The sequence below is a fragment of the Carcharhinus amblyrhynchos genome, chromosome 12, assembly GCF_965287045.1.
Source record: "Carcharhinus amblyrhynchos chromosome 12, sCarAmb.v2.hapA, whole genome shotgun sequence".
NCBI classification, from domain to species: domain Eukaryota; kingdom Metazoa; phylum Chordata; class Chondrichthyes; order Carcharhiniformes; family Carcharhinidae; genus Carcharhinus; species Carcharhinus amblyrhynchos.
In genome coordinates this window covers 22,985,081-23,006,237 of record NC_137335.1, presented here as the reverse complement: position 1 = coordinate 23,006,237, position 21,157 = coordinate 22,985,081, and the positions used below count along the sequence as shown (strand labels likewise).

Sequence of the window (21,157 nt, the reverse complement as noted above, 5' to 3'; positions counted from 1 at the left end):
TTCTATTTTGTGCTTATGTCAGAAACTCGACCATAGACTAGAATGCATGGTGCAAAAGTGGGCGGCACGGTAGCACAGGGGTGAGCACTGCTGCTTCAGTGCTCCAGGGACCTGGGTTCGATTCCCGGCTTGGGTCGCTGTCTGTGTGGAGTTTGCACATTTTCCTCGTGTCTGCGTGGGTTTCCTCCGGGTGCTCCAGTTTCCTCCCACAGTCCCAAAGATATGTGGGTTAGGTTGATTGGCCATGCTAAAAAAAATGCCCCTTAGAGTCCTGAGATGTATAGATTAGAGGGATTAATGGGTAAATGTTTTGGGATACGGAGGTAGGGCCTGGGTGGGATTGTGGTCAGTGCAGACTCGATGGGCCGAATGACCTCTTTCTGCACTGCAGGGTTTCTATGAGTCTTTCAAAGAGGTGTTGTTGCGCAGTTTTGGGCTCCTCGTGCACAAGATGCCTTTTCTGCATGTATGTTATAACATACAATCCTATCAGCATGTATAAAGTTTGAAGTCTGACGTTATGACATTCTAAGTATTGTGGACATGGTTTGATTATGGACAGTGTGACAGCATGGATCCCTCCTTTACAGTCATTGGAGTTCTTATGAGGAGCCAGGTTGTGAATGACTTATTACCATGTTTGTTCACAATATGATGAGTTCCATGGTTATGATGACAAGGGTTTCAGCCACATGAATGTGACTTAGCCAAACTCACAGATGTTTATTCTTATGGAGGATGAGCAGTCCTTTGAGTAATTGTGAAGTCAAGGTACTCGAGGTGGAATATGTCACCAGGTTCTGGGGATTGGCTGATGGCAATTGTGCTGTGAGAGACCTTAGGAGAATCAATTTTGCACAATCTGGTTATTATCATTTCCTACACTGAGTCAGCCCTAGCTACATGGCCATGCTGTCTAGCTGCACAGTTATTGGCAGCCTCCTCATTCTCCTCTGTTTTGGAACAAGGGCTTCCTTCTCCTCCTCCTCGTCCTCATCCTCATCGGTTGGGGACCTACCCATTGCTTCATTGTCATCAATTTATATGCTCCTCACTGTGCAACGTTGTGCAGCATGTAACATTACACTACTATTCTTGATACTCTTGCTACAGCAAATTGTAAAGTTCCACCTGACTGATCGAGGCACCTAAAGTGCATCTTTAAAATACCATTGCCTGATCAATGGTAATCTTGGTGATGATGTGGCTGCTGTTGTAGTTGCATTCAGCCTCTATGTGTGGACTACTATAGGGTCATTTTTCAAGTTCTCAAACATTAGCCCTTATTCCGAGACACCAACCAAGAGTCTGCATTTGTGGCTGAAATAACAGAGGGAATTCTGAATTCCTCAGTATGAATGAGTATTGGTAGCTGCCAGGAACCTTGTACGCACATGAAGGACGCACGTGACACCATACCTTGTGGTGATCACAAACCACCTGAACATTGATTAAAAAGGACTTGCAATTGAAAAAGATTTTTACATATTGAATTGATGCCTTTATGGCCACATATAGCACCTGAGGAAAGCCTGGGCCATGGCTCTCTGCATCTGATATGCCAAATCTTTGGGAAATCCCTCACAAAAACAGAGCATTAGTTACAACCTTAATGCAATTGTGTGCTGCTAACTGGTATATACCAGACAAGTCTCCTAATGATCCCTGGAAAGATCCTGAAGCATAGAAGTTGAGGGTAACATTTACCTTCACAGCCACTGATTAGGCATGAGGGTCGATGTATTGTAGCTCAAGTTGCTGCTGGGTTATAAGACATGTATTTGTCACCACCTCACTGCTTTGGCCCATTTAATTGTCAGCAAGCATGCTTCCAACTCCCACATGCACATACTAAGCAAAATACTGCACAAGGGCACAATACATCAGGACACATGTGCAACATGTTCCTGTGCAATTTAATGCATGTTTGAGTCAGACACGTGCCTAAAGCAGCAACATAAAATGCAGTGCATACTAAATTTACCTCCTCCTGTTAGCCTCATTTGGACAAGTTTTCCTGTGGGGTCTTTGTGTTTTAGAGGAATGTGTATTTGTTGCAAATTACATACTAATTCTTTAAATCTTTTGCTGCGTGCCATCATATCTTTTTACATATTTCCCAATATACCTCTCACTCTTCATACTACATAGCCTCATTTGTTGCTTTTGAAGACCCTAATTTTGAAATTAGCTTCTCAAACTCAATGTAAAACTCTCTCATAGATTATCACTTTACCCCAGAAGCCCCTTTACTACAAGGTAATGAATTCACCTTTTCTCACTGCACAACACTAGATTCCAGATAGCTTGTTATCAAGCCAACATACTGATTTAGAAAACTATCCTGTATACACTCCATAAACTCATCCTCCACACAATTACTCTAAATTTGGTTTGCCTAGTCTATATGAAGATTGAAGTCCCCATTGATTACTGTTTTACTTTTGGTACTTGTACCTTTCATTTCCTATTTATACTCTGCCCTACATTATAACTTCTGTTAGAGGGCCTGTAAACAATGCCCATCAAATGTTTTCTGCACCTTGCTGTTTCTTAGCTCCCTCCAAACTGATTCCACTTCTTGATTTTCAAGCATAGATCCTTTCTCTGCAAGTTTACCTTCCTCAAGTGCCTATCAAGTTTCCTTTAGAAATCATTGATCATCTCTGTTTTCACCACCCTAATTTGCAGTGAGTTCCAATGTCCTGCTCACCTTTTTCAGCACCTTTTGCCCAATTTGAACACTTATCATTGCTTATCTATCATCATATCTTTTAATATAATCATGCAACCTATCTCAACCACATCACTCTGAGGTAATGTTAGAATCTCCCCACTCTACAACTTTAAATAGACAACCTACATCAAAGGACCAAATAAGAAACACAGGCCCAAAATTTGAATTGATAATAATGGTGAGGCTAGTAGCACTCACCAATATAATGAGGTAAACCAGACAGCAACTTCTGTGTCAGCACATGTGCAGGGAAATGTGGGAATCCAGAGATTGATGTGTAAGATACCCTTCTTCACCACAGCTTGGGCTGCAACAGTCCTTGCTAAAAGATTTGGCACAGAAATCAATACAATGGTGTGAAATGAGGATACTTGCCCACTCATCGGAAGTGGTGGTCCCTCAAAATCTGTAGTAGCATGCCCCTTTAAGGAATGAATGCTTGGAGGGTCATGTGACCTATTTAGTCAATCAGAGTGAAGTACACACATGCTGGGTTGAGTTTTTTTTCTGGAGTGCAGTAGCCTTTATAACACTCTTTTCATAAATAGTTATTGTCCTCTAATAAACCGTTTGCTTATTTATTTATTTGGTAGCCACCCATCTTTGAGGGCACTACATATGGTGACGAGGATCAATCGGAGTGTCTTCATTCTGTTGAGGATTTGAGGGAGCTTTATGTTAATGACTTTTCCAGCTAACTCATTCAGTAGCCTGTGAAAATTAAACTTTCCCTTTTTTCGAAATTGGAACCCAGAGCTAAAACATAGAGCAGTGGGTGCAATATGACAAATGCCTTTTAAAAGCCAATGAAATCCCAGTGGGGTGGGAAGAGGGGGGGGAAGAGGAGTAGCAAAACTGCTGATCACCCTACTTACAGCCTGCAGGTTCCTATGTATAACTGATAAGGAATGACCTCTCCAGATTTCAAAACTTTAAAGGAGCTTGTCGAATTAGCTAAGGGCCATTATCATTCAGAGGCCTCTGTGCTCTTGCAACAATATAAGTTTAACTCAACCCCAAGAATCCCAGGGAAGTCTATGGCAGCCTTTGTAGTGAGCCTAAGGTAAACAAACAGCTGAACATTATGAGGTTGGATCTGCGCTCAACGACATGTTGAGAGATAGTCTAGTTTATGATATTAACAACATGACCCATACAGAAGAAATTACTCACAGAGATTAATTTGAAGAAGGCATTAGAGCTCACGCAGGCCATAGAAACTGGAGAAAGCAGAGTGATGGAACTGCAGAACTTCAAGTGAGCTCCACCGTTTACAGTCGAGGCATCAAGGAAGAGGATATGGAAAATAAGGAACAAAAGAGAATGCAGAGATTTAAGGAATTCAGTCCACAGATTAGAAGCTATGAAGAATGCTACCGGTGTATGGGCGATCACCCACAGGAAAGACGTAACTTCAGAGAAGAAACATGTCATGCCTGCAATTGAAGAGGTAACATTAGGAGAAAATGCAGGACCGAGCAAAGACTACCAGGGCCAACAAAAATAAAATCCGACTCCAGTATATGGTGTTGAAAATAACCCTGAAAGCATTCTGAAGTATATAGGCCAAACAACATCCAGGTGGACAAGAAGTCCTAATTACTGTTCATTTAGGAATAAATAGTTATCCACTCAGAATGGAGGTGGATACTGATGCCTCCTTGACAGTTATAGGGGAGGAAACATTTTCTTATTTACAAAAATGGGTTCACCCCTTACAGTTAGGAAGAAAAATGGCCAGCCTAGCAACATATACTAGGGAAGCTTTAAGGATCCTAAGAATAGCATCAACATCCATAAGCTACTCACATCAGTCAGCTCAACTGCCTCTAATAGTAGTAACTGGGTGAGGGCCCTATATAATGGACCAAAATTAGTTTTACCAAATTTAATTAAATTGACTGGAAATCTTCAAGATCAACAGTGAGAACTTCCAGGGAGCCTTAATAAAGTATCAAGATATATTCCAAGACCAGTTATTCAAGATAATAGGCCTAAAAGCCAAAATTTACATGGATCCTGAGGCCGCACCTTAATTCTAGAGCACAATCTGTACCTATGCTTTACATGATCGAGATGAATCAGAACTCAAGACACTGGAAAAATTGGGTAGCATAAAGATGTACAGTTTTCGGAGCAGTGGCTCCAATCATCTCTGGGGTTAAGCTTGACAGAAGCATCAAGATATGTGGAGACTACAGATGAACCATCAATCAAGCAGCAAAATTAAATCAGCCTGTACCAAGGATTGAAGATTTGTACTCCAAGTTAGCAGGAGGCTTAACTTACACTAAATTTGATATCGTCCATGCATATAAACGATTAGAAATAGATGATGCAATCAACATCCACAAAGACTTATACCTGTATACTTGGCTGCCTTTTGGGGTATTATCAGCATGTGCAATTTTCCAGTGCATGATGGAAAGCTTTCTACAGAATCTACCAATTACAGGAGCATCGACAGAGGAACATCTGGCAAATTTCGAAGAAGTTTCAAAAAGATTTAAGCAGGCTGATGTGAGACTAAAATGGGAGAAATGCACATTCCAAGATCAGGAAGTAACATATCTGTGGTTCAGTGTAGATGCAAATGGGCTGCTCCCAATGGAAGAGAAGTTAAAAGCAATTAAAGAAGCACCAGCCTCCAGAACTGTATCAGAACTGAAATCTTTTTTTAGGCATGGTGAAATATTATGGGAGATTTATTCCCAACATGTACACAGTGTTGGCACTCCTACACACACACACTGCTCAAGAAGCACCAGCCAAAGGTGGAATTGGAAAGAACATCAGAAGAAGGCCTTTGAACAGGTTAAACTGGCAGCGCAGTCCTCTGCTCTCTTAGTTCATTTTGACCCTCAATAGAGATCATCATTATCTGGGATGCATCTCCATACAGAGTTGGAGTGGTTTTATTGCATAAGGTAGAAGATGGTGCAGAAAGGCCAATCATTGACACCTCAAGGACTCTGACCGATGCTGAAAAAGCTTAGAGGTGATTCTCTCAATCCATCGGATTTCTCAGGACCCCAGATTTCGGGCAGCGTCAGCTCCTTGCCATAAATTGACGGGGAGCTGCTTTAAATATTTAAATTAATATTTTAATATCATTAGCGGGCCTGAGATTGAAGTCTCCAGGCCCACTATCCTCCCCCCACTCCCAGCCAGGAATGATTCACTCCAGAGAGGTTTACAACCGCTCCCCACTAATGGGGAGTTGGTGGCCCGACCCTGCTGGAGTGAAAGTAGGCCATAGAGGTTCCACGGGAGATCAGGAGTAAGGTGGCGATGTGTCCCCTGAGCATTGTCAGCCTGGCAGTGCCACTCTGACCCCTGGCAGTGCCCAAGGGCAAAGTGACAATGCCAAAGGAGCACCTTGGCACAGGCCACTGGGCATTGGGAAGTGCCAAGGGAGCAGGGCCAGAGGGGGACATGGCCTATTGGGGAGACAGGGCCTGCTGAGGGAGATTGATGAGGGTGGAGGTCCCGCTGCTACTCTGCACGGGATCAATGATAGAAGGAGGGAGGACAGCAATTGGGGCTGATGACTGGGGTGGGTGGGAGGTTGGCATGGCTGTGGGGAGGGAAGGGGGATGGCAGGGAAGAAAGAGATCGAGGCAGGCCAGGAGTGGGGGATGTGGTGAGGACTGGCCTGGTGACGTCCAGGAAGGCAGCGATACGGGGTTGCGGGGACGGCCAGAAATTGAGCAGCCCAGCGATCAGGATACCGGCAATGTGGGGCTACTGCGCATGCACCGATCTCCACTCTGACAGATTGGCACATGCGCAGTGGCCCACTCAGTACTACGCTGTCAGCTTCTCCAGTGGGAATAGGTCCCACTCATAGATTTTTATCATGATTCATGCTAACACACTCTGTGATGCACAGAATGTGGGAAATTCATTTTGAAAATCCCACCAAACAAAAGCGGGATTTACTCCAGTTTTTATGTGAATTTCGCACTGAGAACTTTTTTTTTGGGAGAATCTTATTCGCAAATTGAGAAAGAAGGACTAGCCATCATTTTCAGAGTGAAGAAGTTCCATCAGTACATTTATGGATGATATTTCATAATAGTCATTATTGGGCCTATTTCAGAAGGATGAGGCCTTCCATCCCATAGCTCAGCATGGATCTTAATCACTTCGACAAGGCACAGGAAGTTGGCATCTAGAGTATGTGCTTCCTGATTGAGATCATAATTGCCTGCCCAATCAGGGAGTCTCATCAGTAAATACAATGGTATGTCAGGTCTTTTGGCACTGTGGATTCTGACTCTGTACCAGAAGCACTCTATGAATGGAATAAAGTTTATAAATAAAGAGAATCTGGTGAAGGTCAACCAGTTTCTGAGGAGTTATTTCACAGTCCAACACTGGGTTCTTTTGATGTGGACTTCCCAACGTTGGACTGGGGGAGGCACAATAAGTAGTCTCACAACACCAGTTAAAGTCCAACAGGTTTATTTTTTAGCACGAGCTTTCAGAGCATTGACCCTTCATCAGGTGAGTGGAAGATTTGTTATACAATCAGGGCATATATAGACACAAATTCAAATACAAGATAATGATTGGAATGCGAGTCTTAACAAATAATCAAGTCTTTATAGGTGCAGACAATGCGAGTGGAGAGAGGGTTAAGCACAGGTTAAAGAGGTATGAATTGTCTCAAGCCAGGGCAGTTAGTGAGATTTTTGTAAACCCAGGCAAGTTGTGGGGGGTACAGGTAGTATGACATGAACCCAAAATCCCAGTTGAGGCCGTCCTCATGTGTGCGGAACTTGGCTATCAGTTTCTGCTCAGCGATTCTGCATTGTCATGTGTCTTGAAAGCTGCCTTGGAGAATGCTTACCCAAAGATCAGAGGCTGAATACCCTTGACTGCTGAAGTGCTCCTCGACAGGAAGGGAACACTCTGCCTGGTATTGTTGAGCAGTGTCCATTCATCCGTTGTAGCATCTGCATGGTCTCATCAATGTATCATGCCTCAGGCATCCTTTCCTGCAGCATATTAGGTAGACAATGTTGGCTGAGTCACAAGAGTATGTAACGTGTACCTGGGGGGTGGTGTTCTCATTGTGTCGATGATCCAGCACGTCTTGCAGAGGTTGCTATGGCAGGGTCGTGTGGTGTTGTGTTCACTGTTCTCCTGAAGACTGGGTAGTTTGCTGCATACAATGGTTTGTTTGAGGTTGTGCGGTTGTTTGAAGACAAGTAATGGGCGTGTGGAAATGGCCTTGGCAAGATGTTCGTCTCCATTGATGACATGTTGAAGGCTCCGGAGAAGATGTCGTAGCTTCTCTGTTCCAGGGAAGTACTGGACGACGAAGGGTACTCTGTCTGCCATGTCCCATGTTTGTCTTCTGAGGAGGTCGGTGCGGTTTTTGGCTGTGGTGCCTCGGAACTATCGATCGATGAGTCGGGTGCTGTACGCTGTTCTTACGAAGGCATCTTTCAGCATCTGTAGGTGTCTGTTGCAATCCTCCTCATCTGAGCAGATCCTGTGTATATGGAGGGCTTTTCCATTGGGGAAGGCTTCTTTAACGTGTTTAGGGTGGAGGCTGGATTTGTGGAGCATCGTGAGATTATTTGTGGGCTTGCAGTACAGTGAAGTGCTGAGGTGACCGTCCTTGATGGAGGTGCGTGTGTTCAAGAATGCAACTGATGGTGTGTCTAATGGTGGGATGGAACTTGTTGATGTCATCATACAGTTGTTTCAGTGATTGTTCGCCAAAGAAGAAAATGTCATCAGTGTATCTAGTGTATAGCGTCAATTGAAGGTCCTGTGCAGTGAAGAAGTCTTGTTCGAACCTGTGCATTAAGATGTTGCAACTTGGCCAATGTTGTCTACCTGATACGCTGCAGAAAAGGGTCCCAAAGCATTGGCAAGACCATGTTGACGCTACAACAATGGATGAATGAACACCGCTCGACAATCACCTTCCTGTCAGGGAACACTTCAGCTTCAAGGGCATTTATCCTCTGATCTTCAGGTAAGCGTTCTCCAAGGCGGCCTTCAAAACAAATGACAATGCAGAATCACCAAGCAGAAGCTGGTAGTCAAGTTCTGCACACAGGAGGATGGCCTCAACCAGGATCTTGGGTGCATGTCATGCTACCTGTAACCCCCACAACTTGCCTGGGCTTGCAAAATCTCACTAACTGTCCTGGCTGGAGACAATTCACATGTCTTTAACATATGCTAATGCTCTCTCCACTCGCATTGTCTACAGCTGTAAAGACATGATTACCTGTTAAGACTTGCATTCCAACCATTATCTTGTAATTGAGTTTGTGTCTATACATGCCCCATTTTGTGAAACAAATCCTGCACTTACCTGATGAAGGAGCAGCGCTCCGAAAATTTGTGCTACTAAATAAACCTGGACTTTAACCTAGTGTTATGAGACTACTTACTGGGCTCTTATGCTACCTGTCTACAAGTATACTTTTCCACATAAGCCAGGTAGACAACTATTTCAAATGTGGACACTTTGAACTGCCTTCCCCACTGCAAAAGTATACCACCTCCACCAGTACCACAGGAAATTGTTCTTGCCCTATACTTTGCCCATGTTGGCACAACAGGCCAAGTTTTGAAGACAAAAACACCCCATATTACCTTGTGTCAAATACATGGTCTTCCACAGCTGGTAATACGATGACAAGTTTGAGTAAGTCTGTGTAGTCAGCCATTGCTGTAATGCAAGAAAGCCAATGTAATGCACAGCAAGCTGCCACGAACTGCAATGTGATAATGGTCAGATCATTATCTACTTGTTTCTAGAGTTCTGATTGGGAGTTAAATATTGACCAGAACCCCAGGGTGAATTCCCTTTGAATCATGTCATGGGATTTTTTACATCCAGCTGAGAAGGTTTCAATTTAATGCTTCACCCAAAAGGCAGTATTTCCAGCAATGGACATCTCTCTTACTGAAAGGGCACACAACCATCTTTTTTGTGGGATTTAAACCCACAACCTTGCAAATTGGAGACAATTGTACTACCCTCTGAGCTATATCTGAATGAAGAGGTTTCAACTACACACCCTATTGGAATAAATGGTGACCATCTCATAATTCTGGCCTCTAGTTCTGGAATCCCCATAAGTTGAAATATTTTCTCTGTATCTGTATCTACACTGCCAAACCCTTTTATAATCTTAAAATTCTCTATTTGATCACCCTCATTGTTCTCTTTTCTTGAGAAAGGAGCCTAAACCTATTTAATCAACCCTATATTTGCACCTAGTCAATTCTTATTTCTGATATCATTCTTATAAATATTTTGCACCTTTTCCAATACTTCAGTATCCTTTTCATAATGAGTAGGCTTAAACTGTTCATAATGCATGTAACGTTCCCTTTTATAACAACTAGGCTATTTTCAGTTATTTTGTTTTTCTGCTTGAGTGCACCTCCTCTATTGGTTAAAGGTCCTTTCGACAGCCTACTGATCTTTTCAGCTAGAACCTTGATCCCGATCTGGTTCATAGAATCCTTACAGCGCAGGTTCAACCCATCCCATCAGTACAGACTCTTTTTGTTCCAGGACCAGTGGTACTGGCCCAGTGAAAGGAATTCCTTTTTCTCACAAAAATTCAGCCACAAGTTCAATTCTATAATCCTGTTGCTCTGTGCCAATTTGCACCTGACATTCTTTTTCTTAAAAAGGGCAGGCAGAGAACGTGAAGGCCATTCCTCTAACCTTAAGTTTTCCTTTAAAAAGAATGTAAAATTGTGCGCACTATTTTCATTTTCCTTTAAGAAACAGAATGTATAATTTCCAATTCCATGCATCTTTGTGGTTTTTGACGTAAATAATTGCAGGATTTTTACTTGTACAGGTGTGCAAGGAATGTAAATATTGCAATCTGAAAAATCCAGTTTGCATAACAACTACTCTGCAATTTTAAGATGAGAAGAAATAAGAATTAATTTAACAATGAATCAACCATAAAAATATCAAGCTAATTATTACTCAAGCAGATTGATGGATGATTAATCAAGCTACTGAACTCAGGCCTGAAAATGTTTGTAAAAGATTACAGATAATAGCAGTGATAAAAAGTTTAGGCATTAGGAGTCACAATCACCTTTTATTTATCTTACTCCCCAAGATCAACACTCTTCTTTCCAGCCCAACTTTTGATAAATAACACACAACTACAATTTCTCAGTAAATTGGAGCAATTATAAAAGCAGCAAGTTCCTTCCATGTTTGAAAGATTTTCTTTTGTTCATACTAAAGCTTAATGTTTCCCCATTTAGCATTCACCACATCACCACTTAAACTCCCACAGCAGATAAACTCGGCTACAGCTGATAAGCTAGGCCACCAAGGATGATTGCAAATTACTGTGATGTTTTTGATGCCATTAAGTTGAGCAAGGTCAGTAATATCATCCCATATGGTTTCACTCTTCCTCTGGCATCCATGACGGTCCTCTAGTGTTTGATGTTTTCCCCAACCAGACTTAATACGATCAGTCCTAGCATTATCTCAGGGTAGTACAAGTGTTTTTTTTTCTGTCATCCTGCATCAATATTGTTTCTAAATTAAGTATATGGATGAATAGGTTATTTCTACTGGCTGGCTTTATCAATTGCCTTGGCTTTCCTCATTTAAAAAAAACTTAAGGAAATTTCAAAAAAATGACAGAAAGGTTAATAGGAAAAAGCCAGATGCCTGATCCTGTCAACAGATATGACACCAGTTTGCCAGTTTTGTACTAACTATCCCATCAATAAAAATTAGGGGAGGTGTAAAGCAGACTGCCATCTCACCATTAACCATTTTCTACTACAATGTGAAATCTAAGTAAGTCTTCAACGTAGAGTTGAATATCAGAATCCAACTCAGAGCAACCCAGGCCTCCAGTTGAACCACGTGAGAGACACCCACATATGAAAAGAACAAGAGGATGACATCCCTAATCCTGACGCGGGTTGATGGGTTTTTGATAGGAGAGGGGATTAAGAGTTAGGGGGAGAGGGCGGGAAAGTGGAACTGAGCAGCGACAGATCAGCCATGATCTTATTGAATGGCGGGGCAGGCTCGAAGGGCTGGATGGCCTACTCCTGCTCCTATTTCTTATGTTCTTATGTTCTTATGACCCTTACACAGGTTTGATAATGTAATGACTTTGGAAGTCCAACTGGAAAGAAACATCGTTTATTTACAGAATGTAAAGTAAAACACTACCATGGTGTACACACACTCGTCCCTGCCTTGGATTGCAGTTCAGCAGACCCTGTCCTGGGCCTGTGTTTTAAAAGGTTCAGGTAATTAGTTCCGCTGGGCAGGCCACTGCCTGTTATCAGAAGAACTCATACTCAACAAGCCCCACAAAGAGGTTAATCAGTGATTCCCTGTGGACTTCGTGGGAGGTTATCATAGCTAGATCCACATAGTAAATATTATTTTGCTGTAGTAATGCTTTCAACCAAGCTACAAATCTAAACAACAAGAAATATGGGTTCAGCAGGGCTAACAGCAAGCATACATATTTTTTCCCTGTTAACTGATCTCATTCATTAGCAGGTGCTGCAACTCATATACAGGAACATTAGAAATAGTAACATGAGTAGGTCATTCAACTCCTCGGGCCTGCTCCAACTCAACACTGGTGTCCCACAGTTTTGTGTTCTCAGCCTTCTACTATACTCCTTATACACCTATGACTGTGTGGCCAAATTCCCCTCCAATTCAATTTTCAAGTTTGATGACGACACTACCGTAGTGGATCAGCTCTCAAACAATGATGTGACAGAGTACAGGAATCTGGTGAACTGATGCGGCAACAATAATCTCTCCCTCAATGTCAACAAAACAAAGGAGATTATCATCGACTTCTGGAAGTATTAAGGAGAACATACCCCTGTCTACATCAATGGGGATGAAGTAGGAAGGGTCAAGAGGTTCAAATTTTTAGGTGACCAGACCTCCAACAACCTGTCCTGATCCCCCATGCTGACTTTATAGTTAAGAAAGCCTACCAAGCCTGTACTTTCTCAGAAGACTGAGGAAATTTGGCATGTCAGCTACGACTCTCACCAACTTTTACAGATGCAGCATTCTTTCTAGTTGCATCACAGCTTGGTATGGCTCCTGCTCTGCCCAAGACAGCAAGGAACTACAAAAGGTCGTGAATGTAGCCCAATCCAGCACACAACCCAGCCTCCTATCCACTGACTTTGTCTATACTTCTTGCTGCTTTGGCAAAGCAGCCAGCTTAATTAAGAACCCCATGCATCCCGGACATTCTCTCTTCCACCTTCTTCCTTCGGGAAAAAGATACAAAAGTCTGAGGTCACATACCAAAGGATTCAAGAACATCTTCTTCCTGAAGCTGTCAGACTTTTGAATGGACTTACCTTTCATTAAGTTGATCTTTCTCTACACCTAGCTATGACTGTAACCCTACATTCTGCACTCTATCGTTTCCTCTCTATGAATGGTACGTTTTGTCTGTATAGCACACAAGAAACAATACTTTTGTAACTGTATGTTAATATATGTGACAATAAAATATCAAATCAAATCAAACCAGTAACATCGCAGCTGATCTGACATGATCTCAACTCCACCTCCCTGCCTGTTCTCCATAACTCTACTTTCCCTAGTCAATCGAAAAAATGCATAACTCAATCTTTAATATATTCAACCAATTGGCCTCCATTGTTCACTGAGGAAGAAAATTCCAAACACTAATGACCTAAGAGAAGAAATTCCTCCTTATCTTCTTAAATAGGAGAGTCTCTGCTGTTTTTAAACTGTTGTAAAATTGCGACAGGTGCACAAATGGGCACCATTCACACTAGCCGCTTTACGCCAGATTTTACAACATTTTCCTACTGTAAAACAGCACAGAGGTCATAAAATTCTGCATCCTTGCCATCTCCCCTGTCAAGCAGCTTCAGAAAAACTCAGAATACATTGTCCCTGTTCCAACAGCAAGCTGCAATAAATACGTTTTAAAATTAAAGTTTATTACTGTCACAAGTAGGCTTACATTAACACTGCAATGAAGTTACTGTGAAAATCCCCAAGTCGCCACATTCCAGCACCTGTTTAGGTACACTGAGGGAAAAATTAGCATAGCCAGTGCACCTAACCAGCACATCAAATTTGTAACCATTGCATCTTGTTCATAGCATGGTTACAGTTTGGCCTATTACATGAAAATCAGAGCAAAAACTTTATATAGGAGAACAAAATACAAAAGAACAAAATGAACAAAATACAGGATGTCGTGGAAGATTTTTGAGCGGAATCACAATGCTTCACTGAAGTCATTGCGGCTTTGTGAAAGGTGTGGGATAAGCTTTAGTAGCAGTCTTTGCGGACTATTTAAGTATTTTAACCAGTCTTGCAGTTGTACCCACAATGTGGAGATGCCAGTGTTAGACTGGCTTACTGTACTGTACCCACAAACAGCCCATTTCAATCATTAAAAGCAAAGAAAATCCACAGTTCACACACATATACTATATAATGCACCAAATATTCAACAAATTTTTACCTCTTGTGTTAAGATTACAATGCAGATTATACGAAAAATAGGTAACAAGGAACTGAATAGGTCTATCAAAATATATCTAATTTTTTAAGGAACTGACTCGTGAGTCACTTCAGAGCAAGCTGATAGGCTGTTTTTCATACAGCTCAGGTCAAGAGTAGTCTTGCTCACCTCCCTATATGTAAAGTTATGTACAAAACTCATTAAACTACCTGATTTATTTAATCGATTTGTCTGAAAAAAATCCCTAATTGCTGATAGCGTTGTAACCGCCAGTAATGTCTTCTTCTAATGTAAAATTAACAACTAAATTTATCCAATCCTCGGTAGTATAGTGGTTAGTATCCCCGCCTGTCACGCGGGAGACCGGGGTTCAATTCCCCGCCGGGGAGATACGGTTTTTTTTCGTCACACAGGCATTATATTCCAAACTAAAACATTATATATATTTTTTGCTTGATAATTCCTCAATCATTCCGCACATTTCTTTTCGTTAAAATGCGCGTTTTCTAAAGTGAATGTCAGCCTAACAAACCTCAAGCGTACAAGTGTCACTGATAAAATTTAAACAAGACCTCGCAAAAGGCGGTTTGTTTTTCAAGCAATCACCTACCGATCATTTCTTTGATCGCTTCAGCTCTATGAGGGGGGAACTTCTTTTAATTTGGGAACAGCCGAACTTTATGCCAGGTCAACTGTACGTACAGTATTGTAGTCAGAAAACCTGCAGGCCGGCTCACTCCGCGCCTGCGTGCTAACGTCCTCGTCAAGTGAGTGCCGGGATTGTTTATCAACAACACCGAGAGCGCGGGGTGGGGGGTGCGGGATCTGGACAGCGCGTGAGGGGCTCGAGCGCAAAGGCAGGAGCGAGAGGCTCAAACGTTAAGGGTTGGGATCAGAGAGCAAGGCGCAAAGAAAAAAGGGGGCATCAGAGACTAGGGGAAATTTGGAAACAAAGGGGCTCGCAGTGCGGGCGATATGACGTGTTGGACGGGCAACAAGAGTCCGCCACATCCTGTGAACGATTATTTATAATAAGAGTCAAAGGAGGTTTCAAGAGATCCGCTGGGAGGGGGACGGAGGGGGGAAAATAAGTCAGTGAGTGAGGTCGATTGCTAGAGTTGAAGTCTGAGGGCGGGGAAAACTTCTGTTCAGGAGGGGGAAGCGACGTGTCTACCAACGTGCTCTGTCTCCTTGCTGTGAAAGTTGTTTTGGATTTTTTAAGAAGTTTTCTGTGGTGAAGGCTTCAAAAGATAAACCGGCCTCGGTGTCACGTGCCAGCTGTCAAACTGAAATAACGGGGTGCGTTCTGAGGCGACGGAAATGACGGCGTTTGTTTAACATCTCCCTTAGCAACGCAGCTGCCAGCAAAAACCAGCAGCTGTTTGTCAACCAAGATTTTGTTAGAACCGCCGCCGCAGGAGGAATACAACAACAGCGAAATTTGTTCAGTAGGAGGTGTCTTACTGCTACTCTGCTCTCACAACAAATAAAATGCCAGCTGCCTACGCACTGGAAAAGGGCAACCAGAAACTTCTGGCGGCAATGTATCAAAGACCCAAGAAGGACCATAGAGTAACTGAAGGTTTCACAGTGAAAGCCATGATGAAAAATTCCATTGTAAGTAGTTAAATATTCATTGGATCACATACATGAACGCAGACTATAGGTTACTCTAATCTCCCTCTTATTCGGACCTGTGTGAGGTTAAGAACATTTTCTCTCGGCACTGTCTCACTCTTATAACAACTTCTTACATTTGCCCGAACTCAGCAAGTCCAAATCCACATGCACCCTTTTAAAGTAGCGAAATGTCCCACTGGGCTTGTCCTGTGTTCAATAACCGAGACCAGATGAGAAGCAAAACCCCGAACTGTTTAAAAAAAAGTTTCACAAGTGTAATCCTCAGAGGTTTGGAACAATTCGTGAAGTTCTGTGTCCGAAATACAATCATTTTGTTTTTGATTAGGCAAAAGGCAGGAAGATACTTTTTTTATTCAGTTGTCTGCGTTAACAGGTGTTCATGGAAATTCCCTGAGCTCCTGACAGTCCAGCAAGCTTATTTAATGAGTAGTTAAACCCTGCAAACAAGGGAGATAACAGGTTCTGACTCCTGAGTTAATCAATGTCAGGCAGCAGTGATTTTTCAAGCTACACAAAAGCAAAATACTTTTTACTGGAAATCTGAAATAAAACAAGAAAATGTTTAATATGCTGAAGTCAAGCAGCAATTCTGAGAAAGAGAAACAGATTCAACATTTCAAGTCAATGACCTTTTGACTCTGTTCCTTTCATGGTACTGTTGGCTTCAACATGTCCAGGACAGGAAAGACAACATTTGCAGTTTTCTGTTCTTGCAAGGGGAAATGCCGTTGAGTTCCCCGATACTACATTCTCAATGTTCACATTTAGCGAGCTATGGTGTCTCTAATGCCTAGGGAATGTTCGGGGGGCGGGGGAAAAAGAAACAAAATATTCATTGGTGTTTATTTAAAATGTCCAAATTCCGCCTGGAAATCGTCTGTGTTAGTCTCCACATCTCCAGCTAACTGGTCATTTAGAGCGGTGGAAAGTACGTCGCCAGCTGGATTGGATGGTTGCAGCCTCAGGATGCGTTTCAGGACTTCAGCTCGGGGTCAGATAGAATTCTGAGATTGCGAACAACGTGTATTTTGTGGCCGGAGCTGAATTCTTCCAAGTATTTAACTGGAAGAAGTTTCTGCTCATCCTCAACTGGACAGTTCACGCATCGGTAATGGAGCAGTGGCACAGTGTGTCAATGATTGCTGTTTTAAAGCTGGTAACTTTTATACTGGCAGCAAAATTCTTCTGCAGCTTTTTTCGGATTGTAAAGCACTTATGATTTTTCTTCACCGTCCAAAATGTCTTATTATTTTTCACTTAAAAGGAACGGTCGTTTGCCAATTGTTGTTTCTTACTTTAGATTGGTTTTACTTCTAATATCTTTGTGGATAGCCTGAATGCATGTTACAAATTACCTTGTGTTTTCTAAATTTGCCTATTTTGTTGATGATCTGGACAGGGGCATTTGGGGTATGTATCCTCAGTAAGTGTGCAGAGGATACATTTGCAAGGGTTAATACTGTAAAGAATTACAATCGAATGCAAAGACATGCATGTCGGAAATAGATAAATAATGCCAAATGTTATTTAACATAAAAAATAAATGCAATGTCATGAATATTGGTAGGACTTTGCAAAATATAGGTAGGACCAATACAGAATACATTAATTTCCAGGGAAGAATAGTGGAAGTGATTGGGAGAAAAGAGATCCAGGTGTTACTGTGTATATGAGGTGGAGATGCCGCTATTGGAGTGGAGTGGGCACAGTAAGAAGCCTCACAACACCAGGTTAAATCACGAGCTTTCAGAGTGCTGCTCCTTCATCAGGTGAGTTGAGGTAGGTTCATAAAGGCAAAGACACAATTGCAATATAATTACAGATTGGAATGTGATGAAAGGTTGGAATGCATGTCTTTACAGGTACAAATACTGTGCCTGGAGAGGGAGGTGATAATAGGTTAAAGGGGTATGAGTTGTCTCCAGCCAGGACAGTTCATAGGATTTTGCAAACCCAGGCAGTATGGTGGGGGCTACAAGTAGCGTGACATGAACTGAAGATCCCGATTTGAGGCCATCCTCACACGTGCGGATGGCTATCAGTTTCTGCTCAGCGATTCTGCGTCGTCTTATGTCTTGAAGAACACTTACCCGGAGGTCAGAGGCCGAATGCCTTTGACTGCTGAGGTGCTCCCCGATTGGAAGGGACCACTCCTGCCTGGCGATTGTTGCACGGTGTCCGTTCATCCGTTGTTGTAGTGTCTGCATGGTCTCGCTGATATCCCGAATTGTCTCCGTGCCTGCTGGGCACTGCAGGGGCCGAGGTGCGTTATAGACCCGGAAAATCACATTTTGGTTTGATGTGTCTTAAGTTTCCTTTGTACTTTTGTTTTTGTTTGAGCTGTTCCCCTTCCTTTTGGGGAGCTGCCCCTTTTACTTTGTCCTAATTTGAGTTTGTCTACTTGGTTTGACCTGAAAGACCCTGGCTGGAGACAATTTGACCCTCTTTAAAACCTGTGGATTATCCCTCTCTCCATGCACACTGTTTGTACCTGGAAAGACTTGCATTCCAATCATTCTTCACATTCCAATCTGTAATTATCTTGCAATTGTGTCTTTGCCTCTATATGCCTTGGTTGTGAACCCACCTCCACTCACCTGATGAAGGAGCAGTGCTTTGAAAGCAAATTAACTTATTGGGCTTTAACCTGATGATGTTGTGAGACTTCTTTTGCGTACAGTTCACTGATGGTTCATAACCAATGCAGAGAAGTTGTAAGTAAAGCAAACAGCATTTGGTTGTATTAATAGAATAATTCAGTACAAATTGAAGGACACCATTCTGTCATTATTGGATCATCAGTGAAATGGAATCAGGTATACTGTGCCCAATGTTGCTGCCCTCTCTGCCTCTCACCTTTGCTAATTGTCTTTGTTATTTCTTTGTTCCTATCATTTTGTGTGCCTTTGCACAGATTTGACTCTTGTATTTGTCACCTAAGTCTTTAGTAGTTTGTTGATGTGTCCCTAGAATCTATTATCTTGTTTTTAATGTCATGTACCATTGATGTGGGCTATTAGTTATAATCTACTGAGCTGGTTGCAATTATATTTTAGGAGAAAAGCTTTCCAGTGGGAAAATAATTATGTAACGGTTGAACAGGAAGTAGCATTTAATTTTTGAGAACAAAGGAGATGTATCTACGTCTCAGAAAGGAGCAGAAGCGACTTCGGCAAACAGCAGACCTTTAAGCATTAGAAAATGGAAGAAAAATTACACTTGTATCTTGCGGAGCGTATAGTATTGAATTGTAAGAGAACAGGCAGACAGTGGGGTAATGTTTAATTATTTTTCTATGTCGGAGAACAGAAACTATTGGGTTGTAAGAGGAAAGGCTGGCAGCAGAGAAATATTCTTCCCTTGCACTGCAGGTAGTGCCATTAACTTTCAAGAAACAGGAGGACAATATATTTAAAAGGAGCAAATTATCAGGTAGTGAGAAACATCTGTTTATTTATCTGGGAACAAATACTGAGAAAGACCAGCAGGGAAAAAACACACTCATAGGTTTTAAATTTAACATTAAATAAATTCAAGGATAATTGATTTATTTATTTTAAAAAAGTCAGCAACGGATAAAACAAAGAAGGTCTACCTACACATAAGGACAAAAGAATATAGAGGATAGAGTTGGGAAAAAAGTTCAAAATGTTCACGTCATAGCTGAGCAGTGCAACTATTTCATAATGTGGAGATGCCCACCTGACGAAGGAACAGCCAGTTCCGAAAGCTAGTGGCATTTGCAAAAATAAACCTGTTGGACTTTAACCTAGTGTTGTGAGACTTCCAACTATTTCATAACCAGTAATTGTTTACATGATATTATAAATGCTTACATACCTCTTTAACCTTTTAGCATATAAACTTTACCAAAAATTGTAATGGTGGAGGTGTCTGAATATGCACGATTCTTAGTTAAATGCAACATATAAGAAATATATTGTGTTTTATCTATCAGAGTATACAGTTCCTCTACTTGTCAGTTTAAAACAATATGAAAATTCAACCAGCAAGTATGATCCAAGATATTCTCCATTTTGCCCTGTTTTGTAAGATAAAGTTGCAAACATATTTTAGTGGGTAGTGACCCTTGTTTTAAAGAAACATTGGTTCAGATATAAGTCTAAAGGTGGCTTTGGAGCAGTATATAGAAACGCATTGCAAAATCTGGAAGTCAACTCAGCAGGGTGGCATCTGCAATCACAACTTAATTGAAAAACATAATTTTGACTTTGAAGTTTTAAGGACATAAGAAGTAGTAGCAGGAGTCAACTATATAGTTACAGTTCATTAAGCCTATTCTGACTCAACTCCACTTTGCCACCTGCTTCCATACCCCTTGACTCCCGGAAATGCTCAATATGTAACTCAGCCTTGAATATATTAATGATAGAATGTCTACTTATAGAGCCATACAGCACAGGAAAGGCTCTTAAGCCCATCGAGTTTGCACTGACCATAACTAACATTAAGTTGCACAAATCCATTTTCCAGCACATGTCCCATATGCTTTAACTATCCTATTTACCTGCTCTGCTGCCTTCAGGGATCTGTGAATAAGTACCCCAAGATTCATCTGTTCCTCTGAGCTTCCTAGTGTCCTGCCATTTATTAAATAATCCCTTGTCTTGTTACTTGTTCCAAAATGCATCACCTTGCACTTATCAGGGTTAAATACCATCTACCGCTGTTCTGCCCATCTGACCAACCCATCTGTATATTCCAGTAACCTGTTACTACTACTTTGCTATTAACCACCCTACCAATCTTGGTGTTGTCTGCAAACTTGCTTACCATTTCCCCCCACGTTATCATCTATATCATTTATTTATATATATATATATATATATATATATACAAAACAAACAATAAGGTTCCCAGCGCGAACTTTGTGGTACACTTTTGTTTGAGTGGCCCCTATCACTCAAACAGCCTTTTACCATCACCCTTTGTTTGAGTTTATTTATTAGTGGGCTTACAATAACACTGCAATGAAGTTCCTGTGAAAATCTTCTCGTTGCCACACCCGGGCACATGTTTGGGTAACTGAGGGAGAATTTAGCATAGCCAATGCACCTAACTTGCACACCTTTGAACTGTGGGAGGAAACCCAAGCACCCAAAGGAAACCCATGATGACATGGGGAGAATGTGCAGACTCTGCACAGACAGTGACCGAAACCAGGAATTGAACCCGGGTCCCTGGCACTGTGAGGCAGCAATGCTGATCACCGTGCTACCCTATTACTAAG

General features: G+C 41.9%; 2 protein-coding genes and 1 non-coding gene across 7 annotated transcripts in view; 2 read left to right on the top strand and 1 right to left on the bottom strand.

Annotated features, from left to right (window-relative positions):
* Positions 1-15,010, bottom strand: part of prkn (parkin RBR E3 ubiquitin protein ligase) — a 1,024,997-nt gene extending 1,009,987 nt beyond the window's left edge. Inside the window, exon 1 of the mRNA XM_080200221.1 lies at positions 14,876-15,010. Coding sequence (XP_080056347.1) covers positions 14,876-14,882 — 7 coding nt within the window. The 5' untranslated portion in view covers positions 14,883-15,010. The remainder of the gene's footprint in view (positions 1-14,875) is intronic.
* trnad-guc (transfer RNA aspartic acid (anticodon GUC)) lies at positions 14,583-14,654 on the top strand. Its single transcript has one exon. It is a non-coding gene; the product is annotated as a tRNA-Asp (tRNA).
* Positions 15,011-15,089: 79 nt separating the features above from the next.
* The window catches only part of LOC145350850 (parkin coregulated gene protein homolog), a 362,660-nt gene continuing 356,592 nt past the window's right edge, over positions 15,090-21,157 (top strand). For 2 of the 5 annotated variants that reach the window (XM_080200220.1, XM_080200217.1), the window contains exon 1: positions 15,090-15,882. In XM_080200220.1, the coding sequence (XP_080056346.1) occupies positions 15,757-15,882 (126 nt within the window). In that variant the 5' untranslated portion in view covers positions 15,090-15,756. Of the gene's footprint in view, positions 15,883-18,492; positions 18,621-21,157 lie in introns of those variants that run through there. The other 3 variants (XM_080200215.1, XM_080200216.1, XM_080200218.1) reach the window with 3 other exon arrangements.